The 26332-nt window shown below is 36.7% G+C and overlaps 1 protein-coding gene across 4 annotated transcripts in view; it reads right to left on the reverse strand.

Moving 5' to 3' along the window:
- Rbpj (recombination signal binding protein for immunoglobulin kappa J region) overlaps nucleotides 1–26332 on the reverse strand; it is a 105960-nt gene that overhangs the window by 61095 nt on the left and 18533 nt on the right. For 2 of the 4 annotated variants that reach the window (XM_023699193.1, XM_023699189.1), the window contains exon 2: nucleotides 9353–9533. The exons of the other annotated variants lie outside the window; for them this stretch is intronic. In XM_023699193.1, the coding sequence (XP_023554961.1) occupies nucleotides 9353–9369 (17 nt within the window). In that variant the 5' untranslated portion in view covers nucleotides 9370–9533. The remainder of the gene's footprint in view (nucleotides 1–9352; nucleotides 9534–26332) is intronic. 4 annotated transcript variants of the gene reach the window in all.

The following is a 26332-nucleotide window of genomic DNA, read 5'->3' on the forward strand; positions in this document are numbered from 1 at the left end:
TTTTGCCCTCCTCTTTTGGCAAGGAACTCTTCCATTTTTTTTCAACTCCCAAGTGTGCAGAATGCTAATGTACAAATTCCACTGCTATGAAACAATTTACCAGAAATCTTCATCCTCTTTGTTTTCTGAGGAAGAAACTATTTTATTTTTTTTGTTTGTTTGTTTTGTTTTTTTGCGGAACCAGGGATTGAACTCAGGCCCTTGCACTTGTCAGGGAAGCGCTTATTCTACTGAGCCATCTCCCCAGCCCCCTTGAAACTATTTTAGATATACTCTTAAAACATGTGTGCTGATACTGTCTTATTTATTTAAAAATATTCACTAGAAACTATACTCATCCTCATTTGTTCAATAAAGCAAAACATCTGCTGTTATAAGGACACTGAGGTAATCTAGAAAAATAAGTTTACATGTTATCAAAATCCTCACATAAGGCCAGCGAGATAGCTCAGTGGACTAAGCCCCTGCCTAGGCAAGCATAGGGACCAGGGTTCGATCCCTGGCACCACATGCCTTGCTAAGCTGGCCACTGAGACCGGGCGTAGTGGTGCGTACCTGTAATCCCAGTGGTGGAGAAGCTGAAAACAGGAGGATCACTATGAGTCCTAGCTGCATAATGAGACCCTGTATCAAATACATTTGAAAAAAAAAAATCCTCACATAGATATGGTATACTATTAGAAACCACAAACTGGAATTAACACTGTTCACTTAATTTTCAGCAAAGCAAAATGACAGAACTAATGATTACCTTAAATATTTGTAATATATATGATAGATGCTTAATTTTCCTAATATTTAGCTTACCTTCTGAATTATAGTACCTATTAAATGAAAAAACATACACATACACATGGGTGTCAGTGTGTATCATCCAAATTTTTTTGTATTTTTAATTACATGAGTCACTTCCATCAATACAAATATCTCGAGTAAATTTTTTAACTATGAACATTTTAAATTTACTAAGGGTGAGGCTGGTGAGATGGCTCAGTGGTCTAAAGCACCTACTTAGAACAAGCTTAGCAAAGCTTAGCAAAGCACAGGGACCGTGGTTCAATCCCCCAGCACCACATGCCAGCCGGGCCCGCCCCCGGGTGGGCTGAGCTGGCCACACACACAATTAAAATAAATAAATAAATTTTAAAAAATTTACTAAGGGAAACAAACAAAAAGCAGGAAAAAAAGGTTTCTTACTCAATCTTCTATTTCTTGTCATTAATTTGGTAAATCTTAGATAGCTGATGGCTTGTGTGGCTAAAAAATGTGTCAATAAGACAGTTTCACAGAGTTTCCCAGTTGCTCATTACTAAAACTTAGGTCTCCAAGACCTAAGACTTGCACATACTCTTGAAACTAAAGTTAAAAAAAAAAAAAAAAACTATACTGACCTAGAGCTACTGGTAATCCCAGCACTCAAGAGGCTGAGGCAGAAGGATAGCCAGGAGTTCAAGACAAGCCTGTACTACACAATGAGACCTTATCTCAAAAAGACAAAATCAACTGATATTGGATTACATTTCCTACTCTGCCCTTTCCATTTAATATAATGGGAGAACTTCTTAACTCCAGAATGTGCTATCATTGGTCATTTGAAAATAATCAATCTAAGGGTTGATAAACACCAACAGGCATGCCAACAAGCAAAATAGATCACTCTACTTAATAAAACAACCTTAGTTAACACCATTTAAAAGCTACTACTGTTAAGCTTTCCACTCGTACTCCCTAGAGAATCTCCTAAAATAACCTTTATTTCAAATGAAACAGACAGGGACTCTTGAAAGTGATGTAGGATATATGATATACCATTACAAACCACAAACTGGAATTAAACCTGCTCGCTTAATTTTCAGCAAGGCAAAACGAGAACTAATACCACTTACTAAAAAGAACTACAATTTTTTGGTCAAATCCTGATTCCCAAATGCCACAAGAACTTTAGAGAAAATCTAACACCAATGCTCCTCAAACTCTTTAGCAAAACTGAGGGGAAACAGTAGTTCCAAAGTCATTCCTGATAACTAGCATTACTTTGGTTTCAAAACTAAATAAACAAGGACCCAGTCAAAAAAAAAAAAAAAAAAAAAAAAAATCTATATAACAATTTCTTTAATGAACATAAGACACAAAAATCCTCAACAAGATACTGGCAAACAAAATGCAACAAAACATCAAAAACATCATATATATGAGTCAGCCAAATAGTTCAGTGGATTAAAGCACCTGCCGGAGGTCCAATCACTGGGCCTGTCATGCCGGCCCCGCCCCTGGGGCGCACTGAGAAGGCAATTGAGACTGGGTGTGGTGGTTGACAGCACTTGGGGGGCTGTAAACAGGAGAATCACGCTGAGTCCGATCTAGTAGTGAGACCCTGAACACCTGTAGACCCTTCCCTAAAATACAAAAAATTAAAAAATAATAATTAAAAAAAAATTACATATCATTGACCAAGTAGGATTCATCAAGGATGAAAGGATGGTCAATATATGTAAATCAATAAATATAATACACCACATAAACAGAAAGGCAATAACCACATAAGCATCTCTTTTCTGCATCTAAAACCCAACCTCCATTCATGATTTAAAAAAAAAAAAAACTGAAGAAAATGTAGAACGACCTCTCAATCTAATAAAAGCCAGTTATGATAACACAACAGCCAACATAATATTAAATCTAGAAAAGTTGACAGCTTTTCCTTTAAAATCAGGAACAAGGCAGAGATGTGAGCTAACACCACTCTAGCTCAATAAAGTTCTTGACACATTAGCAACAGCAAGAGATAGAAGGGGTATATGCATAGGAAAGAAGTCACACTACCACTAATTTCCGATGACATAATCCTCTACATATAAGACTCTAAACATTGCACCAAAAAATTCCTAGACATCTAGCCTAATTCAGTAGCACAACAAGACACAAAGTGAATACATATATAAACACTCTCACACAAAATCAAGTGTTCCTGTACACCAATAGTAAACTCACCAAGAAATTAGAGAAATAATGCCTTTCACAATAGGATCAAGAAAAACTAAGCCTAACCAAGAAAGTGAAAGATCTGTGCAAGGTGAACTACAGAAAACTGAAAAAGCAATTGAAGGGAACATCAGAAAGTGGAAAGATATCCTTTGTTTCTATGCCTTGGATATGTGGAACCAATATAATCAAAATGACTGTAATTCCCAAACTAACATAGAGATTTAATACAAAATACCAAAAGCATTCCTCACAGAACTAAACCACCTTAAAATTCATACAGAACCAGAAGAGACCTAGCAAAAAATAGCAAAAGCAACCTTGGGCAATGACAGCACATCCCAGGCTTCAAGTTACACTACAAAAGTATTGGAGATGTCCCTCCAAAGCCTCATGTGGTCATAGGTGGGGTTTTTCAAAGGTGACTAGATCTAAGGTGTATGGTGCTGGGATCAAGGGTCATTAAATTAATCCACTGCTTGGTTTTCACATAGTTCTTGGTCAGACTGAGCGTGCTCCACTGTGGGTGAGTGCTACCCACCCTAAGGGAGTACCCTGCTTGCTGCTTGCTGCCTTCTGTCTGCACTACTTTGTCATGGACTGTTCATTCTTGGTGATATCCCTCTGCCATGCCACCTCGCCTTGGAGCCAGGCAACTACGAACTGAAAGCTAAATAAAACATTCCTCTCTTAACCTGTGGGTATTGGGTATTTTGTCTGAGCAACAAGAAAACTAAGACAGGACTCAGGTCAACAATTTTTGACATTGCTAGTGAAGCGAAAGACCCAATACTATTATGGGCTACTGGACTCTTTTAGAATATTTTGCTGAGTTTACACACCTATACTATTCAAATAACGGAATTTAACAAAAAAGGGGGATACAGATGAATGTCCATTTTGTATCTGTGTATTCAAAATGGTTAGGATAGATTTATAGTTACAGTCTCTTAATGAATAGAGGGATTTGTTCTAATGGTGTTTGTAAATAGGCTATCATGTCTGCATCTTGTACAGCAATTAACCACTAGAAAGAATGTATGCAATGTGTTAATTATTGATACTGTCCTACTAATTTGGTTTGAAACTGTCTCATTGCTATTTGTTTCTCAATAAAATTATGGGAAAAAAAAGAAAACTAAGACAGACAAAGTGATTTTTAAAAAATAGTACTGTCCATACAACAGACATGTGGATTAAATGAAACAAAATAGAGGATGTAGAAACAACTCCAGACACATGCAGCTACCTGATCTTTGACAAGGGGACCACAAACTTATGCTGAAAAGACATCCTCTTTAAAAACAAATGGTGGGTGATGGACCAAGATGGTGGGTAGTAAGCAATAGAGAAAGAACTTCTCTGAGTACTGCCATACCAAACACTAGAATACAGCAACATGAGGAAGATAAAAGGGAGGGAAGTGGGCACCCTGAATCCAGGAAGGCTCTGAGGCACTAAATGAAGCCCAAGAGAGAGAAAAGGAAAACACCAATGAAGAGGAATGAGGTAGCAGGTTGCACCTTGTCCCTAAGATGGGATTCACTGCATAAGAGCTGCACATGGTGACTGTTGGTGACCCGAGTACTCCACAGAAAGACACAGCAGTGGAGGGCAACAGCAGATATGAAGGACTGCTCTAGCTGGTGGTGAGTGCTGAAGGCTCAGTGATCCTGTGCAAGACAGCTATTGGCTGAGAACCATCTTGGAGAGGGTCCAACAGAGCCAAGAACTCAGAGTGGCCGCCAGCTCCATTTGACAGCTCCCAGGGTTCAGGAATGAGGAAGATGGAATGATAGCTGCAGGCCAACTGAATATGGTCTTGGTCATAAGGTGCACACTCTGGGATTACCCACTACCTGACAACATGCTACTGCTTGCTTGCTAGAATGGATCAGCATGGATTCAGACTCTGTATACACATGTTGTCTACCAGTGACAGCAGAGATGTTACCTGGAAGTGGAAGTTGTATTCTGACTAATTTAAAGATAACAATATTCAATACATTCATCATTGTTACCCTCTTACCTTATTTTGCAAATTTGCTTTTTTTCTCTTTAAAATACATACATACATACATACATACATACATACAAACAAACAAAGAGTGCCGACTGGCTATCCACATGCTCAAGATTGAATCTAGACCTGTGTCTCTCACCATATACTAAACTGAAATCCAAACAGATCAAAGATCTAAACATTAAAGAAGAAATGCTTAAGCTGCTGGAAGGTAAAATTCTTAGAAGACAAAGCTGTAAGCAAGGACTTTCTGACTAGAACTACAGTTGCACAAGAATACCAAGAATCAAAAAACAGGATCATATCAAATGTTAAAGGTTCTTCACTTTTTTTTTTAAGAAATCACCAAACCAAAAAACAAGACAACAACAACCAAAAAAAGTATAAAGAAATAAACTATAGTGGGAAAAATAATTTTTGACATCTATTTACTCATCAGAGAACAAATACCTAGAATATATACAGAACTCAAAAAAAAAAAAAAAAATTTTAAATGCCCAAACAAAACACACATCACAAATGGCCAACCAAAATGAACATACTTTCTCAAAAGAAGCATGAACGACTAATAAATATAAGAATAAATGTTCAATACTGCTGGCCACTAGAGAAATACAAATTAAAATAAAACTGAAATTACATCTTCAGAAAGAATGGTTATCACCAAGAAATCAATAACAAATTTAGTGAGGTTGTAGGAGAGGAAAAACAGGAACTCTACATTGTTGGTGTGAATGTAAACTGATAAAACCACTCTGGAAATCAGTACAGAGATTCCTCAAAAACTAAAACTAGAAATTCTATTTGACCCATCTAGTCTCCCCTCTAGATATCTTCCCAAAAGGGTTAAAAACATTATATTTACACATCACAATGACACATGTATAACCATTCATTAGTTGCACAATTCACAGTAACTAAATCTTGGAAGCACCTTATATGATCATGACGAACACATGAAAGGATAAAGAAAATGTGGCACTTATATATAATTCAATACCACTCTGCATAAAGCAGGACAAACTTGAATCATTCACAGGGAAATACATGCACAAAATAGATGTCACCATGTTAAGTGAAAAAAATTGAACACACAAGCTTATGTAGTGCATGGCTTGTGTTATATAAGAAATCCAAATATAAATGAAGAGCAAAATAAAAGACGGGGTGTGAGGTGTTCTTAGAGGAGCTCTTGATTCATTAATCAAAACACTGATTTTATTTCTGTACCTTGTTTCTGATATTTGACATTTAAAAAAAATCTTTCTAGGCTTTATTTACTCTTCATGTTTATATTACTTTGTATTTTTGTCCAGTAAATTGACCTTTGGATGTATGGTGGCTCTTCTGAGAAACTGTAACTACAGAAGGCATATACTTAGTGGAAACCAAAAAATTAACCCCATCAATTTCAACATAAATATGCATACTATTATTTCAATTTAAAAAAAAAAAACTGAAACAATTTATTTAGAAAAAGGTATACATTATTCTCTATTCTAAGATAGGTTTTAAGGCTGGTTATAACCCACTAAATCGATTCCTTGGCCCTGCATGAAATGGGCTGATAATCAGATGTGGTGGTGCACACCTGTCATCCCAGCACTCCAGGAAGACTACAAGTCTGAGCCTAGCCTGTGTATGACTCAGCAAGAACGGATATCAAAAAAAAAAAAAAAAAAAAAAAACAGTTTAAAGGGGTGGGGATTATGGGTCAGTGGAAGGCTGCAACTTCAATCCATCATATTCCAAAAGAAAGAAGAAAAAAAAGTGAATAAATAAATGACCTGAAACCTGCAATTTGAAAAACACAACTTAAAGAATACAAAAATCATCTCACTGATTAGATTATAAATAAGTTACAAATATCTAATGGCCCGCCACCTCTTTCACTGATGAGAAAAAGGTCAAAGAATTAAAAACATCAAATAATGATGGCTTACTTTCACCTGTGAAGACCATAGGCAAAAAAGCCCAATTGTCAGTGCAAAAAAAAGCAAAATAGTACCCCCATAAAAAAGAAATTCTAATTTGGCATTTAATGCCCAACACTATTACTGTTAATCTATCACTGCTTCCTACATGTGCAACCCTATTAGGAGTAACCATACACGTATAATTACTTAGCAATATCAGGTATATAAAGTGAACCGTTACATACTTATGTTATTATATCTCCATACATACATCCATATTTTTCCAGATAATTCTTAATACCTGTCAAGATATCAAAGTATGCATTAGATATGAAATATAGGTTATCTGATTCTTAAATTTTTAGCCACTCACATGTAAACTTCCAGTAATAATAGTGATTGGAAGCCAGGCATTGCAGTACCATATATGCCTATAATCCAGTATCCTGGGAGGCTGAAACAAGAGGATCACAAGTTTGAGCCCAGCCAGAGCAACTTAGTGACTTAACAAGAAGCTGTGTCAAAATAAAAAATTTAAAAGTAGCTGGAGATAGAGGTCAGTGCAAAGCCCTGGGTTCAATCACCAGTTCCAGGAGGGGGATTAGAAAGTTGGTGGTTACAAACTCTGGCTGTGCATCCTCTCTGGAATTCAAATGAAACAAATAAAGAGGCCAAAATACTAGGCCAGAGAGAAATTTTCAGCTTGATGTAACAAGTACTATAAAGAAATATATTCTATAAACAATGCACTGCATGCTATCTTTAAACCATTATGCCTGAAAATGTCCCTTTTGGCAGGTAGATCCTGGTATGTGGTATTATACATAAAATTCTATGTTGAAATCAATGACTATTTTGGCTAATAAGCAAATGCATGTGATTAGACTGTTTTTACAGACTAAATTTTAATATAAAACAGTTTGTCTGAGCTTTAAAAATTAAATTATGGAAGATGCCACCCAAAGGAAAAAGAGGTTCTGGGGAAGAAGCAGCATCCTCTGGGAGTGATGGCGCTGACAAGAAGGCTCAGGGTCCCAAAGGTGGTGGCAGTGCAGTAAAGGTCTGACACATTCTACGTGAAAAACAGCAAAATTATAAAAGCCATGGAAAAGTTGAAGTCTGGGATGAGATTCAGTGAAGTAGCCACACAGCATAATGAAGATAAAGCCAGGCAAGGGGGTGACTTGGGTTGGATGACCAGAAGCTCTATAGTAGGACCATTTCAAGAAGCAGCATTTGCCCTGCCTGTGAGTACAGTGGATAAGTTTGTGTTTACAGACCCACCAATTAAGACAAAGTTTGGATATTATTATTATGGTTGAAGGGAGAAAATAAAATTATATGAAAGATTAAAAAAATTAAATAAAAATTAAATTCCATTAAGAATTTAACAGAAGGATGATGATGAAAGGATCTTAACAGAAAGCAGCCTGAAAACTCATGGGCTGTACCACCCTATTTCTATTCAGTTTTTACCCATTACGTTTACTTTCCCAATGTAATTCCCTTAATACGTAAAAGGTAAATAATTTTGAACTTTATGTAACATTTGTGAATTCAACATTCTGGGTTGGTCCACTTCTATCATTCTTGAAAATTTTTAGTGGCAGCCACAATAAAAAAACTGGGTTTCCAAGATTTCGAATTTAAAAAGTTCTGACTATCTCATTCAGGTAAATTTTACTATATAAAAAGCTAAAGGATTTTTGGTGGCGAAATTTATTACAAAGCCTAGAATGACCACTCCTAGTAACTGTAAGTAACAACAAGACTACATATAATACATGAATATGTGCATACACAGACAGACAATAGTCACAATATTATTTTTAAATCATTTTCATCTAAGTGAAAATACTTTTTAAAAGAAAAAACTGTACTAGAAATGGCCCAAATAAGAATTATTTTGTTGGTCGTGTCAATACTCCAACTTCATGAATTTATCCAACTGGTTCTAGTCCAGACTATCATGAACTGACACCACCACTGAGAACCAGTTCATGATGTAAATGAGAAAGTAATTATACACTAACACATGAATAATCTCTAGAGTATTTGCTGAAAGAAATCATAATCCATTACTATTGAAACCTAAGGAAAATATTTGCCCCTAAATTTGTTTAGAGAAAGAGCAATTTCCTTCAAACACGGTTACTCCTGGTGTTAACATTACTGAATCATTTAACTGCATGGGAATTATTCAGTCAAAAACAGTTCCAGTTCCTACAGATTATATTTGTTTATCTCAAAAAGGGAAAAATCTTCAAACATAAAATATGATTTCTGAACACAAAATACCCCCATAAATCCATAATCACATCTGCAATTTAAAATTTTAAAATATCTTAAATTATGCAATAATTAAATATAGATTCATGAGTTTTCATTCTACTCATGACCTTAGGTTCACTGGGAGAGTTCTAAAGCATACCTTTTAATCCACGCCATGGTACTTCAAGAACATGTTAAGGTAAGTCCCAGCTTGGAACACTTCGATGCACCTCAAAACACCTCAGCCAGTATCTGTATCACTCTCCTTTTCTTTTGGGATCATAATGGTTCCGAAGAACTATAATGCTTCCATTTGAATGATAGTCTCATAATTTCAATGACTTAAAAACAAAAACAAAAAATAACGACTTAAGTGTTGATATGTTAAGCCACTAGTGCACTGTGTCAACTGCTGCCATGACTAAGAAAAATGAAGTTTTTCTAGTACCATGTAACAGTCATTTTCAATGTGAACCTCCACAGGAATATGTGTCTGCCCTTGCTTTACCAGTCTTTTATGTTAAGTACCACAATTCCATATGCCAATTATTTCTTCAGTTTTCTTCTTAAGGAATATAAACAACCTAATAGATCTGAAGACTTGCTAAGTACCTGGTCTAACTCTGAAATATAGTATTCTTTCTAAAGTGAGGTAAGAGGGCCGGAGAAATGGCTCAGTGGAATAAGTGCTTCCCTGGCAAGCACAAGGGCTTGTGTTCGATCCCCAGTTCCGGAAATAAATAAATAAATAAATAAATAAATAAAATAAAAAATAAAGTGAGGTAAGAGCTGGAAATAACCTGCATCCCTGTACTAAAGGAAATTTGTTTAGAGATAGAACAATTTCCTTCAAACACCATTACTCCTGGTGTCAACATTACTGAATCATTTAACTGCATGGGAGTTATTCAATCAAAAATAGTTCTAGTTCCTACAGTTTATATTTGTTAATAAAATGCATATAATTGAACAGATAGGCAGCAATGCTATCATGAAATACATATTTGTTCTTAACCCCTGTTTCTAGCATACATCTCCTAAAATCCTTGGACTCTGCAATCATAGGTGTCTTTTTTGTATGCTATGAGTTGACAGATGGCTGGCAGCTTCCAGGTAGTTTCTCAAAGGGGGTACCTGGCAGGATTAATTTTGGAACTTTCAGCCCCTCGCCACTATTTCTGCGAAGGGGAGAGGGTCTTAAGATTAAACTGAATACCAACAACCAATGACTTAATCAATGATGTATACAGGTAATGAGGTCTCCATAAAAATATAAATGGACAGGTGTAGAGAACGAAGGCTATAGAAGTTCTGGAACAGCCATGTGGTGTACCCAGAGAGCACAGAAACTCCAGGTCCCTTCTTCCCATATGTTGCCCTATTCACATCTTCAGCTGGTGTTCATCATACCCTGTGTAATACACCATACAATAAACCAATAAACGTGAGGGTTTTCTTCAGTTCTGAGCTGCTATAGGAAATTAGTGGAACTCGGGGGGGTTGCAGAAGCTCCAGTTTATAGTTGATCTAGCAGAAACACAGGTAATACTAGCTGGTGCTTGTGTGTTGTACAGCAGGGATAAGAAAGTAGCTTTGTGGGGACTGAGCTTTTAACCTGTGGGATCTGCTTTTACAATTGAAGTGAAGCAGAGAACAATCAGACAGTGTCTACTGCAGAGCTGCTTGTTCACTTGGTGGGGCGGGGGGGAAATTCCACATACATTGGGCTACAGAAGGCTTCTATGTTAACTGCTTAGTATGAGAGCAGAGGAAAAATTCTTTTCTACAGAATGGCTAACCATCTAGTTTTATTGCCAAATGTATGACTGTCTTGACAAGTATCTCTGTCTCCCTTCTTTACCTCATCATTCTTATATAAAAACATTAAAATCTACCATTTTTAATATACAGTAAGGTGTATATATCACATTTTAAATCTAAGAATTTATACTGCAGTAGCTGCAAGCTTAATATTATGCAGTTACCAGGAAGAATACTAACACAAAACAAAACTAAGTGATAACTTATCAAGAAGTACATACTTTACTGTCATAAAAATTAAGATTACTTGAGGATGAATGACCACGCAATTTTTAATAAAGCTAACCCATAAAGAGGGATTCCATGGAAAGTAGGTGAAAGAAATTCCATTAGCACTCTAGGTATACTGAGCAGCTGACACAAAGGTTAATACGCAAAGAGCAGAAGATGACAGTTTCTCAGCTAAGGCTAAAGAACATGTGCTAAGGAGAAAGTGAAACTTATTTCCTGTGTGAATATAGAGTCAACTGATGGAAATAATTTCAAGGCCAGTGTCAGCAAATTTTGACACATTTCTAAGATTTAGATTTTTGTAGATTATGCATAATACAGATTACAAAATGGAGACCACTTTTCAGAAAGTTGGTAAGCGTGACAGAATTACATACAAAAAAAAAAAAAATCTTGACTAGACTAGAAAGTAACTAATGAAAAGAAGCAAGGGATCTAGTCTAACGAAATCTCTGTTTGTAGCCACAGCCATCTTTTTAAATGGATGATTTTACCACCTCCCTACTCCTGCTTAAAACCAGTGAATGGCTATGTATATGCACACACACACGTGTGTGTGTACGTGTGTATCTATCTCCCAGATGAACATCACATGTTTCCTACACTCTAGTCCTCCAAATAAAAATATCCTACCCATTAATGCTCTTGAAACACAGCTCTTTCCCGGCATGGAAAACAATGTTTATCACTGGAAAGTGAATCGAGATCAGAAAGTAAAACATAAAAGTCTAGATCTGAATGGTTTGTATGTAGTTATTCTCTCAAAGCCTCATGCAGTCCTTGGGGCATAGTTCTAGAATTTGGGTTAATTTATTATCCAAGGCTGGGGTTATGGGTGTGAGTGCTGTGCCCAGCCAGGGGAGAGCCTGAATGCAAAATAAGGGAGACAGACTTGTTCTCTCTTGCCATTGTTGGGGGCCTGCCCCTTAGTTCATTTCTTTAAATGACTGCTTCAACAAAGCAGTCAGGCTCAGGTTGCTGTGGTTCCCTACAACTCAAGCCAGCCAAACCTGCCCTGAAGGCATTCGGAGCAAAAAAAAAAAACAAAAAAAAAAACAAAACCTTCTCTGTTGCCATTGTTGCTGCTGCTCCTCCCTTTTGTTCTTGCTGTTTTCGGCTGCCATGAACTGCTGCCGACTGCCATGTGCCACTCTGCCTTGGTGCCAACTGAGTAGGGACTGAAACCTCCACAAACTTTGAGCTAATAAATCTTTCCTTCCTTAATCTTGGGTATAAGGTATTTTGTCCTAGCAATGAGAGAAAAGTAACTGACACCCCATTTAATATTTAGAGCCCTATTCTACAAAGAAGATATGTAGTACTCAAGAAAATATATGTTGTAAAATAAAAGAACTGAGGCAAATTCAATTCTTCTAGCTGGAATTTCAGCAATTCTATTCCTCCCATAATACTGTTGCACAATATTACTGGGGAAAAAATAGTGCTGGTGCTAAAATGTGTTAATAATATACCAGCTACTATCATGTCTTTTCTGTAAAATAGGGCTCTTTTCCTCGCAAAGGTGCACTGCCATAGTTTTTCAGCTTTGTCTTGTCCCACAGGCTCCTACAGATCTATCCTCAAGAGAGCAGAAATCATTTCTAAGCTGAGAGGTAAATCTACGCAGTCAGATTATCAGTAATAATAAAGACAGAAATGCAGAAGGGATAGTTCCTTACAATGCTTCAAATAATTAAGCTAAAAGAAAAAAAGCCACTGACAAAAATCCCCCAAGAAAAGGAAACTCCTAAGCAACTTCAAGATGTGAGTGGAAATTTATCCACTACTATAGCATTCCAGAACTGATTACAGAACTACCAGACCATTTAGTCAGCAAGTTAGATAAACAAACCACTTGCTATCATTTGCTAAAATGCTACAACAATTTTGCAAAATTACCATACATGATGGTTTAAAATCTGTTACAGTAAAAAACAAATGGTCATTTAAAAAACACCTTCACTACTAATAATATATGTATACTGTATAACTCACTGTTACAGCATCAACATCCAGCACAGTGGATTATAAAAGAAATGCCCATCAGGAATTCAAACATTCTAATGCCAATCAGAAATTAGTTACAAAAAGTATTTGTTAAAAAGCTCTATGCAACTATCTATAAAACATTTTATTTCATCTTGTCCTTTTTATAGAAGAAACAATTTCCAAGCCAGTTATTAAAGCATCCTCCAAACGCTGTCACGTCTAAAGAGGATAATGTTGGTATTTCATCTACCTATCTTTAATTTTATCATTAAAGCCTGAATACAGTAAGCATTATGAAGTAAGCGAAAATGTTACACAGCTATTTTGAATACATGAATGAATGCATAATATCGAGTTCATGGTAAGCAAGTGTGATGTGCTCTAAAACACGTTGTGCATAAAATATTCATTGAATGAATGGCAGTAAACGTAGGGATGATTTCAGAGAGAGAGACAGAGAGGGAGAAGAAAACAATTTACTGCTAGAAGATAGCTCAAATTTAAAATGATACTTGGTACAGTTAATTTCCCATTGTTAAATTAACTTGCTTAGGGATTATACTTTGGGGATTATTTACATTGTATCAAAACTTTTATTTCCAATTAATACCAATGTATATATTCCTCACACTAGAAATACATTATGACAGTATGAAGAACAGCAAAACTATTTGGCATGATGGTGCACACCTATAATTTCAGCACTTAGGAGATTGAAGCAGGAGGATCACTAGGAGTTCAAGGCTAGCCTGAACTACATAGTAAGACCCTGACTGAAAAAAAGCAAAAGCAAAAGCAAAAGGAAAACTCGAGCCAGGGAGATAGCTCAGTAGAATAAGCACTTGCCTGGCAAGCACAGGGTCCTGAGGTCAATCCGCGTTACCGCAAAAAAAAAAAAAAAAGAAAAAGAAAAAAGACAGAAGAAAGAAAAAGGAAAACTCTTAAAAAATAATTTAAGTTACCACAAGTAAAACTTTGATTGAATTTTATTTGCAAATAGAATTCACACTTAACTCACCATTACAAATATTTAGTGTATATTAATTCATATTTTCTTCATAGTACAGCTATTACAATGAATGCCACCTTTTCAAAAACAGAAAATAAGCTATCTAGAGATTAATTTAAGTACCTAGATGTTACTTACCTTGCCTGAGGTCTTATAGTTTGCAAACAGTAGAGGTGAGAATCAGACCTAGGCAGGGTTCATTCTTGAACCCTCAACTTTTACTGCCTGGCACCTTTGGTAAGTCTGTATGCATCAGCAGACTCCACACCTGCAAATTATAACCAACTACAAGCAGACTCAAAAATATTCAGAAGGATTTTTTTTTTTCTCCGAACGCCTATGACAAAAAAAGAGAAGAAAAGAATAAGGAAGATATATGATGGGATGCCCTCATGGAGGTATATTTTGAGTAAAGATCTAAAAAAGCTGTAAGAAGGAAAAAAGAACAGGTCTGAGGCCCACTGTGGTGATGCACACATGTAATCCCAGCACTGGGGAAGCTGAGATAGGAGGATCATCATGAGTTTGAGACTGCCTAAGTTACAAAGTGAGTTCAAGGCCAGCCTGAACTGCACAGTAAGACCCTGTTTCAAAGAGAGAGGGGAAAAAAAAAGCTAACAGGTCTGAGGGTCCTACAGGATCAGGTTTCAGCAGAGCCTGGTGTGGCTAAAAGACAGTAGTCACAGGAGTGGTAGGAGTAGGTTAGGCTGTGGAAGCATGTACGCATTCAGTGTCCGCATGTGTGTACACGTGTACATGTTCTTGGGGCACCAAAGATCATGCATGTACTTCAGCTTTTTAAATTAAAACCTGAGTGGCAGAAGGCCAAGATCTAACCAGAGGAAAAACAGTGACTATGCTGTTCTGAGACATGATAAGGTACAGGGAAGATAGGAGAGACCAATTAGGAGGCTTCTGTGACAATGCAAGGGAAAGGGTGATGAAGCTTAGACCAAGGTGAAGTAGTGGATGCGTCAGAGGTGGTAAAACTTTGGTCATGTTTTCAAGAAAACAATAGGATGATCTGCAGACACACAGGATATGGCACTTCAGGGAAAACAAGAGCAACAATGACTTCAAGGTTTCTAGCCCAAGGAATCTACAGCAACTATGTAAGAGATGGGGAAGACTCCAAGAGAAGATTTGGAGGAAGGTGTTTTAGATATAATTCATTAGACATACTCAGGCATTCTAAAGTTTATTACAGGTCATCAGAACTTTCTGCATTAGGTAGAGAGATGTTATAAATCAATCTACTTAGTACTTACTCATAATTCATTGGTAGTTTAGTTCTTGTTTGCAGATGGATCTTTATAAAACTGATGAAGTATTATTTATTAAAGAAGAGCTCTAAGAACTTAATATTTTAATTATGTATCTCTGTCTTTTGCACACAATATTCAAGAAGATAATTTGGTAAAAATATTTAGGAACATCCCTAATTACAGGCTAACTATAATAATATGATATAAACATTTCAAAACTTTTGTCAGCCATGGTTCACACCTCATAATTCTGTTAGGTTCTGCTTTTTTTCCTAAATAATGAGAACAACAATGTTAAAAGTATTTTTGCCTTTTGTTCTTGGTTCCCAAAGCAGCTTTCGAGTGGTAAGGGTAAAAAGACAGAACTTCGTTATAATGTTGGGATGATTTGGGTCTGAGAAAGCAAAATCTCTCTAATAACCTGCCCTCCAACCTGCTCCTGTTCCCTAGACAGGTATTAAAAACTAGAATTTCTCTTCTCCATGAGGATCACAGATTAATCTTCCCCCACCTTTCTGTCTTAGCATTAACTATGAAGAAATTCTATGACTTAGCTTGTCTGATATCTCTATGTTGTAAGGAGTCCTTCCCAATGACCCAGAGGAAGAAATCCTGCACAGAGGTATCAACAAGAATCTAACAGAGAAGCCTGGCTGGGTTTCTAGACTCAATGTATTAGCATTACTTTGTCCTTTTGGCCCAATCATATTCTGACACAGTTGCTCCTGCTTCAATCACCTATGCAATGAAGTCTCTCCTATTACTCCCAGAAAACAGGGTTTGCAGAATTTCTGGACAACATGGAGGCTTACAAAAAAGTAAACAAAAACCGTTCACTTGCAAGGAGGGTAGCACACCCAAACTACAGGGACAGAAGCTCCTGTGTCTGGAACTTCCCAAGCCCTGCCCTACGTATCCTTTGGTTGGGGTATTTACTTGCATCTTTCACAACACACTGCTAATGTAAGTATAGTGTTTCCCTGAATTCTCTGAGCTACTGTAGCAAATTAATGGAAGCCAAAAGATAGACACAGAAAGCCCAGCTAGTAGTCAATAGATCAGAAACTCCAGGGACCTCACCTTGCAAGTGATATGGGGAGTGGGGACACTCTTAGGAACTGAGAACTCAACCAGTGGCTTCTGATAGATCTTCAGAATTGAACTTAGTTAGCTGACTCTCCCCACTGTTGTCTGCGACAGAACTGTTTACTTACTTACTGGCAGAGAGAAATCCTACAGACTTTGGGATTTGCGTGAATCTCACATATGTGAGAAGTGATCTGTGTAATAAGGGCACAGTAGGAGAAAATGAGATTGATCTCCACTATATTATACATATAACTACTACTATTCCATATTCAAAGAGCATAAATGTATAATAATGAAGCTGATTTTGGCTGAAAATAGTAACCAAAATGCCTCTCTATGTGAAACGCTATGGTGAAAAACTAACAAATTTAACAGGTAAGTAACACTTAGGGAATGAGCTAAGTTTCTCGTTCAAATTAACAAGTACTTGCTATTAGCTTATCTTTAAAACTTGATAAAATGAACTCAAATCTAAAAATCTGTCCTAGAACTACTTCAAATGTCTCTAGAAACTTTTGTTCCATTGTTTTAATTGTTCGCTATCTTTTTCATACACATTTTGTATTCTCTTATTTTCAATATTGCAATGCCTGATAAAAATCTGATGTGCAAAAGGCTGGTGACATAGCTCAGCAGACTAAGTGCCTGCTTAGGCAAACGCAGGGACCAGGGCTCAATCTCCAACACAGGCCCAACCAGCCCCGCCCCAGGGTGCACTAAGTAGGCCAGGGAGGTGGTACACGACTGTAATCCCAGCACTGGGGAAGCTGAAAACAGGATGATCACTATGAGTCCAAACTGCATAATAAGACCCTGTACCAAATAAATTAAAAAAAAAAAAAAAAAAATATATATATATATATATATATGCAGTATTTTGTGTACACATTTTTGTTCTGTTTTGTTTTGAAACAAGGTCTCACTATGCAGTTCAGGCTGAACTTGAACTCACTTTGTAGCCCAGGCTTGCCTCAAAGTCAAAGATCCTCTTGCCTCAGTTTCCTGAGTGCTGGGATTACAGGCATGTGTCCCTATGCCCAGCTTGTGTCTGTCTCTTAATAGGAAAGGAATATCAAGGAAAATCTTATTAATGAGTTCCAAAACATAACACAATTTGCTAAGATGGAATTGTGTTAAAAAATATTAATAGAATGTACAATTTCAAGCCTTAGACCTGTAACTACAACTCTGCTAAATAAACACAGACTATAGAGAACTTAGAAATTAAATGTGTTTTTTAGGCAGAAAAAATTTTAATATTTCTCACAATTTGGGGAAAATAAGATATTTAAACATAGAACAACCTGAAAGAATCTCCAGAGAGTTGCACTGAGTAAAAAAAAAAATGGCCAAAATGATTTCACAATGAATTATTCCCTGTATATAACACTCTTGGAATATCAAAATTACAGAAATGGAGAAGAAAATAATGGTTGCCAGGGCCAAAAGATGGTGGAGGGGAGAAGTGTTTCTATAAAAGAATAACATGAAAGATGCCCATGGTAACAGGAATATTCTGTATCTTGACTGTATCATGTCAATATCCTTATTTCCATGGGGTACAAATAAAACCTACAAAGGAAAAAGACAGGCGTCTTCCCTATATACTGTAACTATTCTCATTCCTCACTATTCTCATTTAAACTGAAATTTCTTGTCACAAATTATCAGGATTTTGAAGAAAGTTTCATAAGTAACTGGTGATAGGATATCCACATCACTTAAATTATTTCATCAAATAAAGGGGCTGTGGTATTTTATTTATCCAATTACTTAATGACTTTCTTCCTTTCCTGCCTTGTTTGTTTGAGACAGGTTCTCACTATGTAATCCAGGCTGACCTTGAACTCACTGTGTAGCTCAGGCTGGCCTCAAACGTGCAGTGATCTTCCTACTTTAGCCTCCCAAATGCTGAGATTAAAGGCATGTACCACCACACCTGGCCTTCAATGTCTTTCAAAACAATTCTTCAGTCAACTGTATTATGGCATGTATGATATCTTCTGTTTTTAGCATATCAAAGTATACATAAATTCATACATATTCTCTATCCTTACAATAACCCAAGCATTATATTTTTAAAATCCTAGCTTTTCTCAATTCAGTTTATACTATATCTATGACCATTATGATTCCCATCACAAGTAGAATTCCCATTTCCATACTTTCTTAATAGTAAAGAAACAGTACATTCAAGTTGCACAATATAAGATCTTCCACAACCACCCCTGTGGCAACAAATACTATTTTCCTACAATGGATCTATCTACACAAAAACATAGTAGTCTATAGTTTATCTAGACAATTTTATCTGTTCACTTTTCAATAATCAGGCAATTCATTCCACAATCACTAAAAATAACCAAGCACACACACACACACACCCAATATGCACAAGCACCCCAGGTCTCCGTAACAGACAGATAATTCAAAACAGATAGATACATACACTGTATACAACAGATACTATTCTGCCTTTTAAAAGGAAGGAAATTCTAACATATGCTATTTTTATAAACCTTGAAAATATCAAGGTACATTAAATAAGCCAGTCACAAAGACAGTACTCTGTGTCTCCAATAATAAACCTACAGTAGTCAAATTCAAACAACAACAAAACAATGAGTTGCTAGAGTCTCAGGGATCAAGGGAATGGAGAAATATTGTTTGATGCGTTAGGAGTTCAGTTTGAGAAGATGCAAAAGTTCTCAAGATACAAGTAAGTGGGCCAAGGAAATGGCTCAACAGCTTAAGCACCTGCCTGGCAAGTGCAAGGTAGGTAGGTGGGTAGGTAGGAAGGTAGGTAAGAAGGAAGGAAGGAAGGAAGGAAGGAAGGAAGGAAGGAAGGAAGGAAGGACGGACAGACGGACATTAAGGGCCGGCAAGATAGCTCAGTGGACTAAGTGCCTGCTCAGGCAAGCGCAAGGACCAAGGTTCGCTCCTCAGCACCTCATGCTGTGCCAGCCACTGAGAATGGGCGTGGTGGCATACACCTGTAATCCCAGTGCTTGGGAGGCTCAAAACAGGTGGATCACTATGAGTCCGAGCTGTGTAGTGAGAACCTGTACCAAATACATAAATTAAAAAAGAAAAAAAAAAAAAAGATAAATGTGCATGCAACATGATTGTACTTAATGGCATTAAAATGTTCAGTTAGAAATAGTTAAAACAGGGGCTGGGCAGATGGCTCAGTGGGGGGCCGGGCAGATGGCTCAGTGGAATAAGCGCTTCCCTGGCAAGTGCAAGGGCCTGAGTTCGATCCCTGGTTCCACAAAAAAAAAAAAAAAAAAAGTTAAAACAGCAAACAGATACAGATATATAGGTATAGGTATAGATATGAATATGTGACCACAATAAAACAGGAACTAGGCACACATGGAAATGCTTAATGGACAGTAACTTACTTTCTTCCTTGTATTTTGATGATGCTTTCAATATTCAATCTTTCTCCTTCCCATTGTTAGCCAGCAAGTCTTACACACTGATTTTAACTGTGTAACACTAGTTGAGCCTGATCCTTTCACAGAATAAAACATATTCAAGGAATCTCCTTAAGAAATCCAAAATTAACGTATAAAGTATTTTTCTCCAAGAGCATTCTCTTCCTTCATAAGGTCTAAGGCAAATAAAATAACTCATCTTTCCTAGGCATCATCAATTTACAGTATAATTAAAACAGTTTTTTAAAAATCATGAACAATTGACTAGCCTCAGATTTTTTAATCCATCACCATGCAAAATCCAGAAGACATAAAAGCAAATCATTCATCCAAATGTTCATCCCACACTCTCATACCCAAAACCTGTTTCTCTTAGGCAAAGGATGGCAACCCTCTAATCACCATTGCTCAGGTCAAAACATTGCGAGTCTTCTGTGATTCCTGTCTTTATTTCACATAACATCTATCCACTGCCTCAGGGTCTTTATAGCTGCTATTTCTTCTTATTGGAAGGTACTTCCCTCAACACATTAAAGCTTCCCAATCTTACTTCTTTCAGGTCACTTACTCAAATGTCAAACTCAGTAAGGCCTTCCATATGTACTTTACTAAAAAGCAACCTTAATGATACTTTTTTTTTTGGATACTCCATATTCTATTGTCAACTTTTTCCCCTTTCAAAGCTTTTATGTCAATTATTATTTGTTTCTTCTTCCACTAAAATGTTGTAAGAAGTAGTTAATTTAGTGCCTTAAGGATTCAACACTTCTCACTAGGTTAGAGGGCAAAATAATTAACTAGAAACTTCTAAACATTCTTTTTAAAAATTTGCTCTGTTCATAAGTGTACCCAAGGACCCAGAATACAGCTGATGCTCAACCTCTTTTGAATCAGTCTGGGTCAGATCATCACACCTAAAGGAAAAGGTGGTATTTCACAATGCTAAGGGTTAATTAAGGGTGCTCTCTCAGATTTGTTTCAGCATGTCACATAACATATACACCTCATTAAGTAGTTTTATAAAAATAACCTAGAGTTGTGAGAACTCAGCCTTAATATAATTAAGGCTTAATGTAATTTCTGTAAGAGAACAAGTCTTAGAAATATAATTCCAGCAGACCAAATAATACTTCCTCTTCTTTTTCCTCCTCTTCATCTGCCTCCTTTTCTTCCTCCTAGTATTCCCTGTTTACCAAATAAAAGCAATGCTTAAACGTAATCAAGACACAACCAAAATGACTTAAATAATCAAAATGATTTAAGAATATGAAACTTATATCAATTCTCAACAATCAGCTTACTCTACGTATAAACTATGTCCTGAAAGATTAGCATAAGACGGTATAAAATAATAACTAGGAGACTTACAAAACTAAATGCCTACACTGTAACTGTATTCTCTAGAAATTTTAGTTGTTTTGTTTTTCATCAGCATGATGTAACATCATAATTTTTAATTTAGTATTGTAGAAAATTCAATTGAATTTACCTACATCATTTTAGATGCCCCTTTTGAATTTTTTCATATAATGGTAGAAATGGTAAGAAAATAAAGCATTTTTGTTGGGCATGGTGACACCCCTGTAATCCCAGCACTGAGGAGGCTGAGGCAGGAAGACTGCTGAGAGTTTGAGGCCAGCCTGGGCTACATAATGAGTTCAAGGCCTGAACTACACAGCAAAATCCAATCTCAAAGAAAGAAAAAGAGGGCTGGTGAGATGGCTCAGCAGTCTAAAGCACCTACTTAGAACAAGTTCAGCAAAGCACAGGGACCACGGTTCAATCCGCCAGCACCACATGCCAGCCAGCCCCGCCCCCTAGTGGGCTGAGCTGGCCACACACACACACACACACACACACACACACACATAAATAAATAAAAATTAAAAAAAAAAAGAAAAAGAAAAAAGAAGGCACATATTGTGAGGAAAGACTTGTTCTACCCATCATAGTAGAAACAGCTAAAAGATATATGGCAAACAGTAACAACACAGAGCAGGGGAGATAGCACAGTAGAATAAGTGCTTGTCTGGCAAGCGTAAAGGCCCGTGTTTAATCCCCGGTTTCGCAAAAAAAAGTAACAATATAAACCAAAATCTATTTCTTTATCAGCAAGTGACTATAAATACACACAGAAAAACACTGAAGACCATTGGGGTGTGGGAGATCAGTATTAGGAAAAGAGCTGAAATTTGTCATGAAATTGGCAGTACAGGCAGGCGTGGTGGCACACACCTGTAATCCCTGCACTCAAAGACAGCTAAAACAGGAGGCCAGCTCGTGGCAATATTATACAGTAAGTTCAATACCTGCCTAGACTATATGATGAAATCCTCTTTTCAAAAACAAAAAATAAATAAAGACTAGTAGTATAGATGGGTTTTCTAATCTCACTTTAAACTTTTATGGGCTTCTGAATAAAACAGCAAAATATTGTAAGAAAGTATCTATAGGAAAACATCACTGTAAATTCATTCCATAGTTAAATATTTACTGAATGCATTTTATGTGACAGGAGCTCTTAGGTAAGACAGAGCAGTGAATAAAAGACAAGGTCTCTGTCTCAATGGAGTGAGGATCTTGACTTAAAAAAAAAAAATTATGGAAAAGCAATACCCATTGTCTGCGACAAGAGTGGCTGCTTTAACTGAAATAAAATAAGATTGCTGGAGCTTGTGAGATTCCATCACACAAGACATTTATTAATTCCATTAGTGCCCTAGAGACTAAACACAGAATGGCACAAAGCACCACCAGATGTCACAGATACAGTTAGGGTTATGAAGCAATACATCTTCCCGAGATAAGGAGAACCCATGAGGATCTCGCATCCCACAGAGGCCAGGCTGCTCATCTCATGGCAAAGTACTTTAAAAAGTTGTGAAATTGCTCATTTCTGTTTAAAAAAAAAAAAAAGGCCACAAAATATATTCCCTTTCATGTGAAAAAAAGCAAATTCCTATGCTACACAGAAATTTTGTCTTTTCAGTTTGTTTTGTGGTGCTGAGGTCAAACCCACAGCCACAGGCACAATAAGGACAAGCTCTACCAATGACTACACCTCTAGTGCTACTGTTGTTAATGAAAACACAGTAACATGACAGTTAAACCATGGCTTTACAGCTATGAAAATCCCTTGACTTGTAGCTTTAAAACTGAACCTGTGGGCCAGAGAGATAGCTCAGTGGACTAAAGTGCCTACTTAGGCAATTGCAGGGCCCATAGTTCGATTCCCAGCACCACATGCCACCAGCCCCACCCCCAGGGCAGGCTGAGCTGGCCAGAGTCCAGGCATAGTGGCACACACCTGTAATCCCAACACTGGGGAGGCTGAAAACAGGAGAATCACCATGAGTCTAAGCTGCTTAGTTAGTGAGACCCTGTAACAACCAAATACATTAAAAAAAAAAGTGAACCTGGAACCAGTCCTTTGAATGACTCTATCACAAAATATTAACAGATTTTAAAGTAATAGTGTATTAAGTATATTTTATCACAAAAGGTTTTGTTTTCAAATGAAGAGTTGGGAGTGATGGCTCAGTGTTACAGCCTAGCATGCAAGGTAATGATTTTTAATTCAATACTTTCGAACAATGAAAAAGTTTATTGACTCTATATGTTTAGATATCTCTTTTGCAGTATCTTATATAATAGTATTTTTCCAACCATGACCTTTTCTCTGAACAGCAGAATGACATACAACTAGCCACTGGGTACCTTCATCCAGCTCTTTCTCACTGGAGGTTCAAACTTAACACCTCTTTACTGCCTATCTATCCCAGAGCCAGCTCACCTCATCATATGGTACCATCCCCCTTGTAATACTTGTAAAGCAACAAAATCTGTTTTCCTTGACAAGTTTTTAAAAGGTCTATGACTCTATTCATTTCCAAACTTACCCAAGTATTTATCTTAGAGAAATGAAGCTCTACTCTCTTTCCAAAAGGCAATCTATCAGCTCATATCTCATAATGTCATTAGGTTGCTTCTAAGTATGACTAAGAAATCTGCCAGGCCCAGTGGCACACTGCAATTATCCCAGCATTCTCAAAGGGTGAAGAGGAAGGATGGCAACTTCAAGTCCAGCCTGGGCAAACTATCAAGATCCTGTCTCAAAATAAAGTATCATAAGGCAGGGAGATAGCTCTCTGTCATAAACGCCTATCTGGCAAGTGCAAAGTCCCAAGGTTGATCCCAGGTACCTCAAATAAATAAATAAAATAAAATACAACATCAAACAAGAGCTAGGAGATGTAGCACAGGATGAAAGCACTGGGTTCACATCCCTGTACCATTAACAAAAAAAGAATAGAAATTAACTCAAAACTGACTTAATATTTCTTACTTGAAACTACAGAGTAAATGCAGCCTAGAAAATTTTAGAATCTTAACAGATGACAAATTTTCAAATTTTAGGAGCACAAATACACATGTAAATTTCCAATTTGTGTGTTTATTAAATTACCAATGGGAGAAAGAAAAAAAGACACTCGAAAATAAAGAAAAGCAATCCAATTTGTAACCACTGAAATCTCCACCAAAGATATGACTTTGTTATTGTATCACCAGCATCATTACCTTCTCTGACAGTCTTCCCTCTAACACAATGGAAACCTCCTTTAATCCTAATAACCTTCCAATGCCTCAGACAGAAGTAGTTTGACTAAGTAAAAATGAAAATAGCACATTAATGGCAGACAGGAGACAAAAAGTTGAAGAGCAGCTAAGGAAGTCCTGAGAGGACACCTGAGTAGAAATAATATACTGGGATCAGTGACAAGGAAAAAAAAAACAGTAATAAGTGATACCTCTCATTGAAGCAGACCGCGTTCCCTAGAACTATACGTACACTCTTCCAACTTCAGGAAATGCTTAAGCTCACTTAGTCATTTCAGTATCTATATCATATTCTGTTACCAGGTGTGATCTTTCAAAAATGTACTGAATTGGTGTGGCTGGGAAATCATCCAACATAAATATGAACCTCCAGTGCAAGGAAAGCCATCTGTTTGGTGGAAATAATATTTCTACTTCCCTAGTGATTATAGCTATCAATGACAAGTGTTGACGTCTCAAGAGAAGAAAGGAAGTTTTAACTGCCTCAAAATTTTAATTATTCATATAAACTGGCCATGAATTTAAAGTTAAATGTTACACAAAGGAATGTTTAACTCCCTAATATTTTTTGGTTAATTATTCCATTGGTAGTCTGCATCTGCTCTATTAAAATTTGGTTATGAATCAGAAGTAACTCAGTAGGAATGCTTTTCTATCTAAAAGTGACTGTAGACAACCACAATTCACAAAAATTGTTGTTTTTTAATGTACATAAAAATCTTCATCTCATAATAAAAGAACAGATGTTACTTTCACAGTTTAAACGCTGACACTATAAAGGATGAAACAAAACTTTAAATTTTTTAAATTAAAAAAATACTATGAAAGAAAGCGGCTGGGATGTAACATGGTGGCAGTGTGCATGGCCACCTTGTGTGAATCCCTGGGTTAGACCCAACAAAGAAAAGAAAGGGGAGTGGAAGGAAAGGGAAAGGAGGAGGGGGGGAGAGAGGGGAAAAGAGAAAGAGGGAAAGGGAAAAGAAAAGGGGAAAAGAGAAAAAGGAAAGAAATAGCTAATTTTGTTTGTTTCTTAGACAAGAACTCCTTACATAGCCCAGGCTGGCCTCCTACTCACAGCAACATTTCTGCCTCAGCCTCTCAAGTGCGGGGATTATAGGTATATGTCACCAAACCTGGCAGGAGTAGGTACTTTTTTTTCCCCATAATTTTATTGATAAACAAATAACAATGAGACAGTTTCAAATCAAATTGGTAGGACAGTTTCAATACTTATGGAGTAGCTACTTTTAACCTGTACATTCAACCTGCATTTTTTGAACATCTTCAGCACTTAACATTTTATGATCAAGAAGCATGTTAAAGCATGAACTTTACAAAGAAAGTAAATTTATTGTGATTATCTTCATTTTTTTCTATTATTACTAATCTGTTTTTTAAATAAACATTTTCTAGCATTTTTAAAAATAAATGTCTTAAAAATAAAATAAATGTGTCTTCTAGATACTGATATAAAATATAAACTTACATTTTACTATCAATACTGCTGAAGCAGCACTGAACTCGTATTTTAAATTATAATTTTTTTTGAAATCAAAAATACTTTTATAGATGCACGAGGGAGGTTGAGCCAGGAGGATCACTGAGAGTTCAAAACTAGCCTAGGAGCTACAAAAGGGAGCACAAGGCCAGTCCAAAATGCATAGCAAGGCCTTGATATA

Source organism: Octodon degus, unplaced genomic scaffold (assembly GCF_000260255.1).
Source record: "Octodon degus isolate 3935 unplaced genomic scaffold, OctDeg1.0 scaffold00006, whole genome shotgun sequence".
NCBI classification, from domain to species: domain Eukaryota; kingdom Metazoa; phylum Chordata; class Mammalia; order Rodentia; family Octodontidae; genus Octodon; species Octodon degus.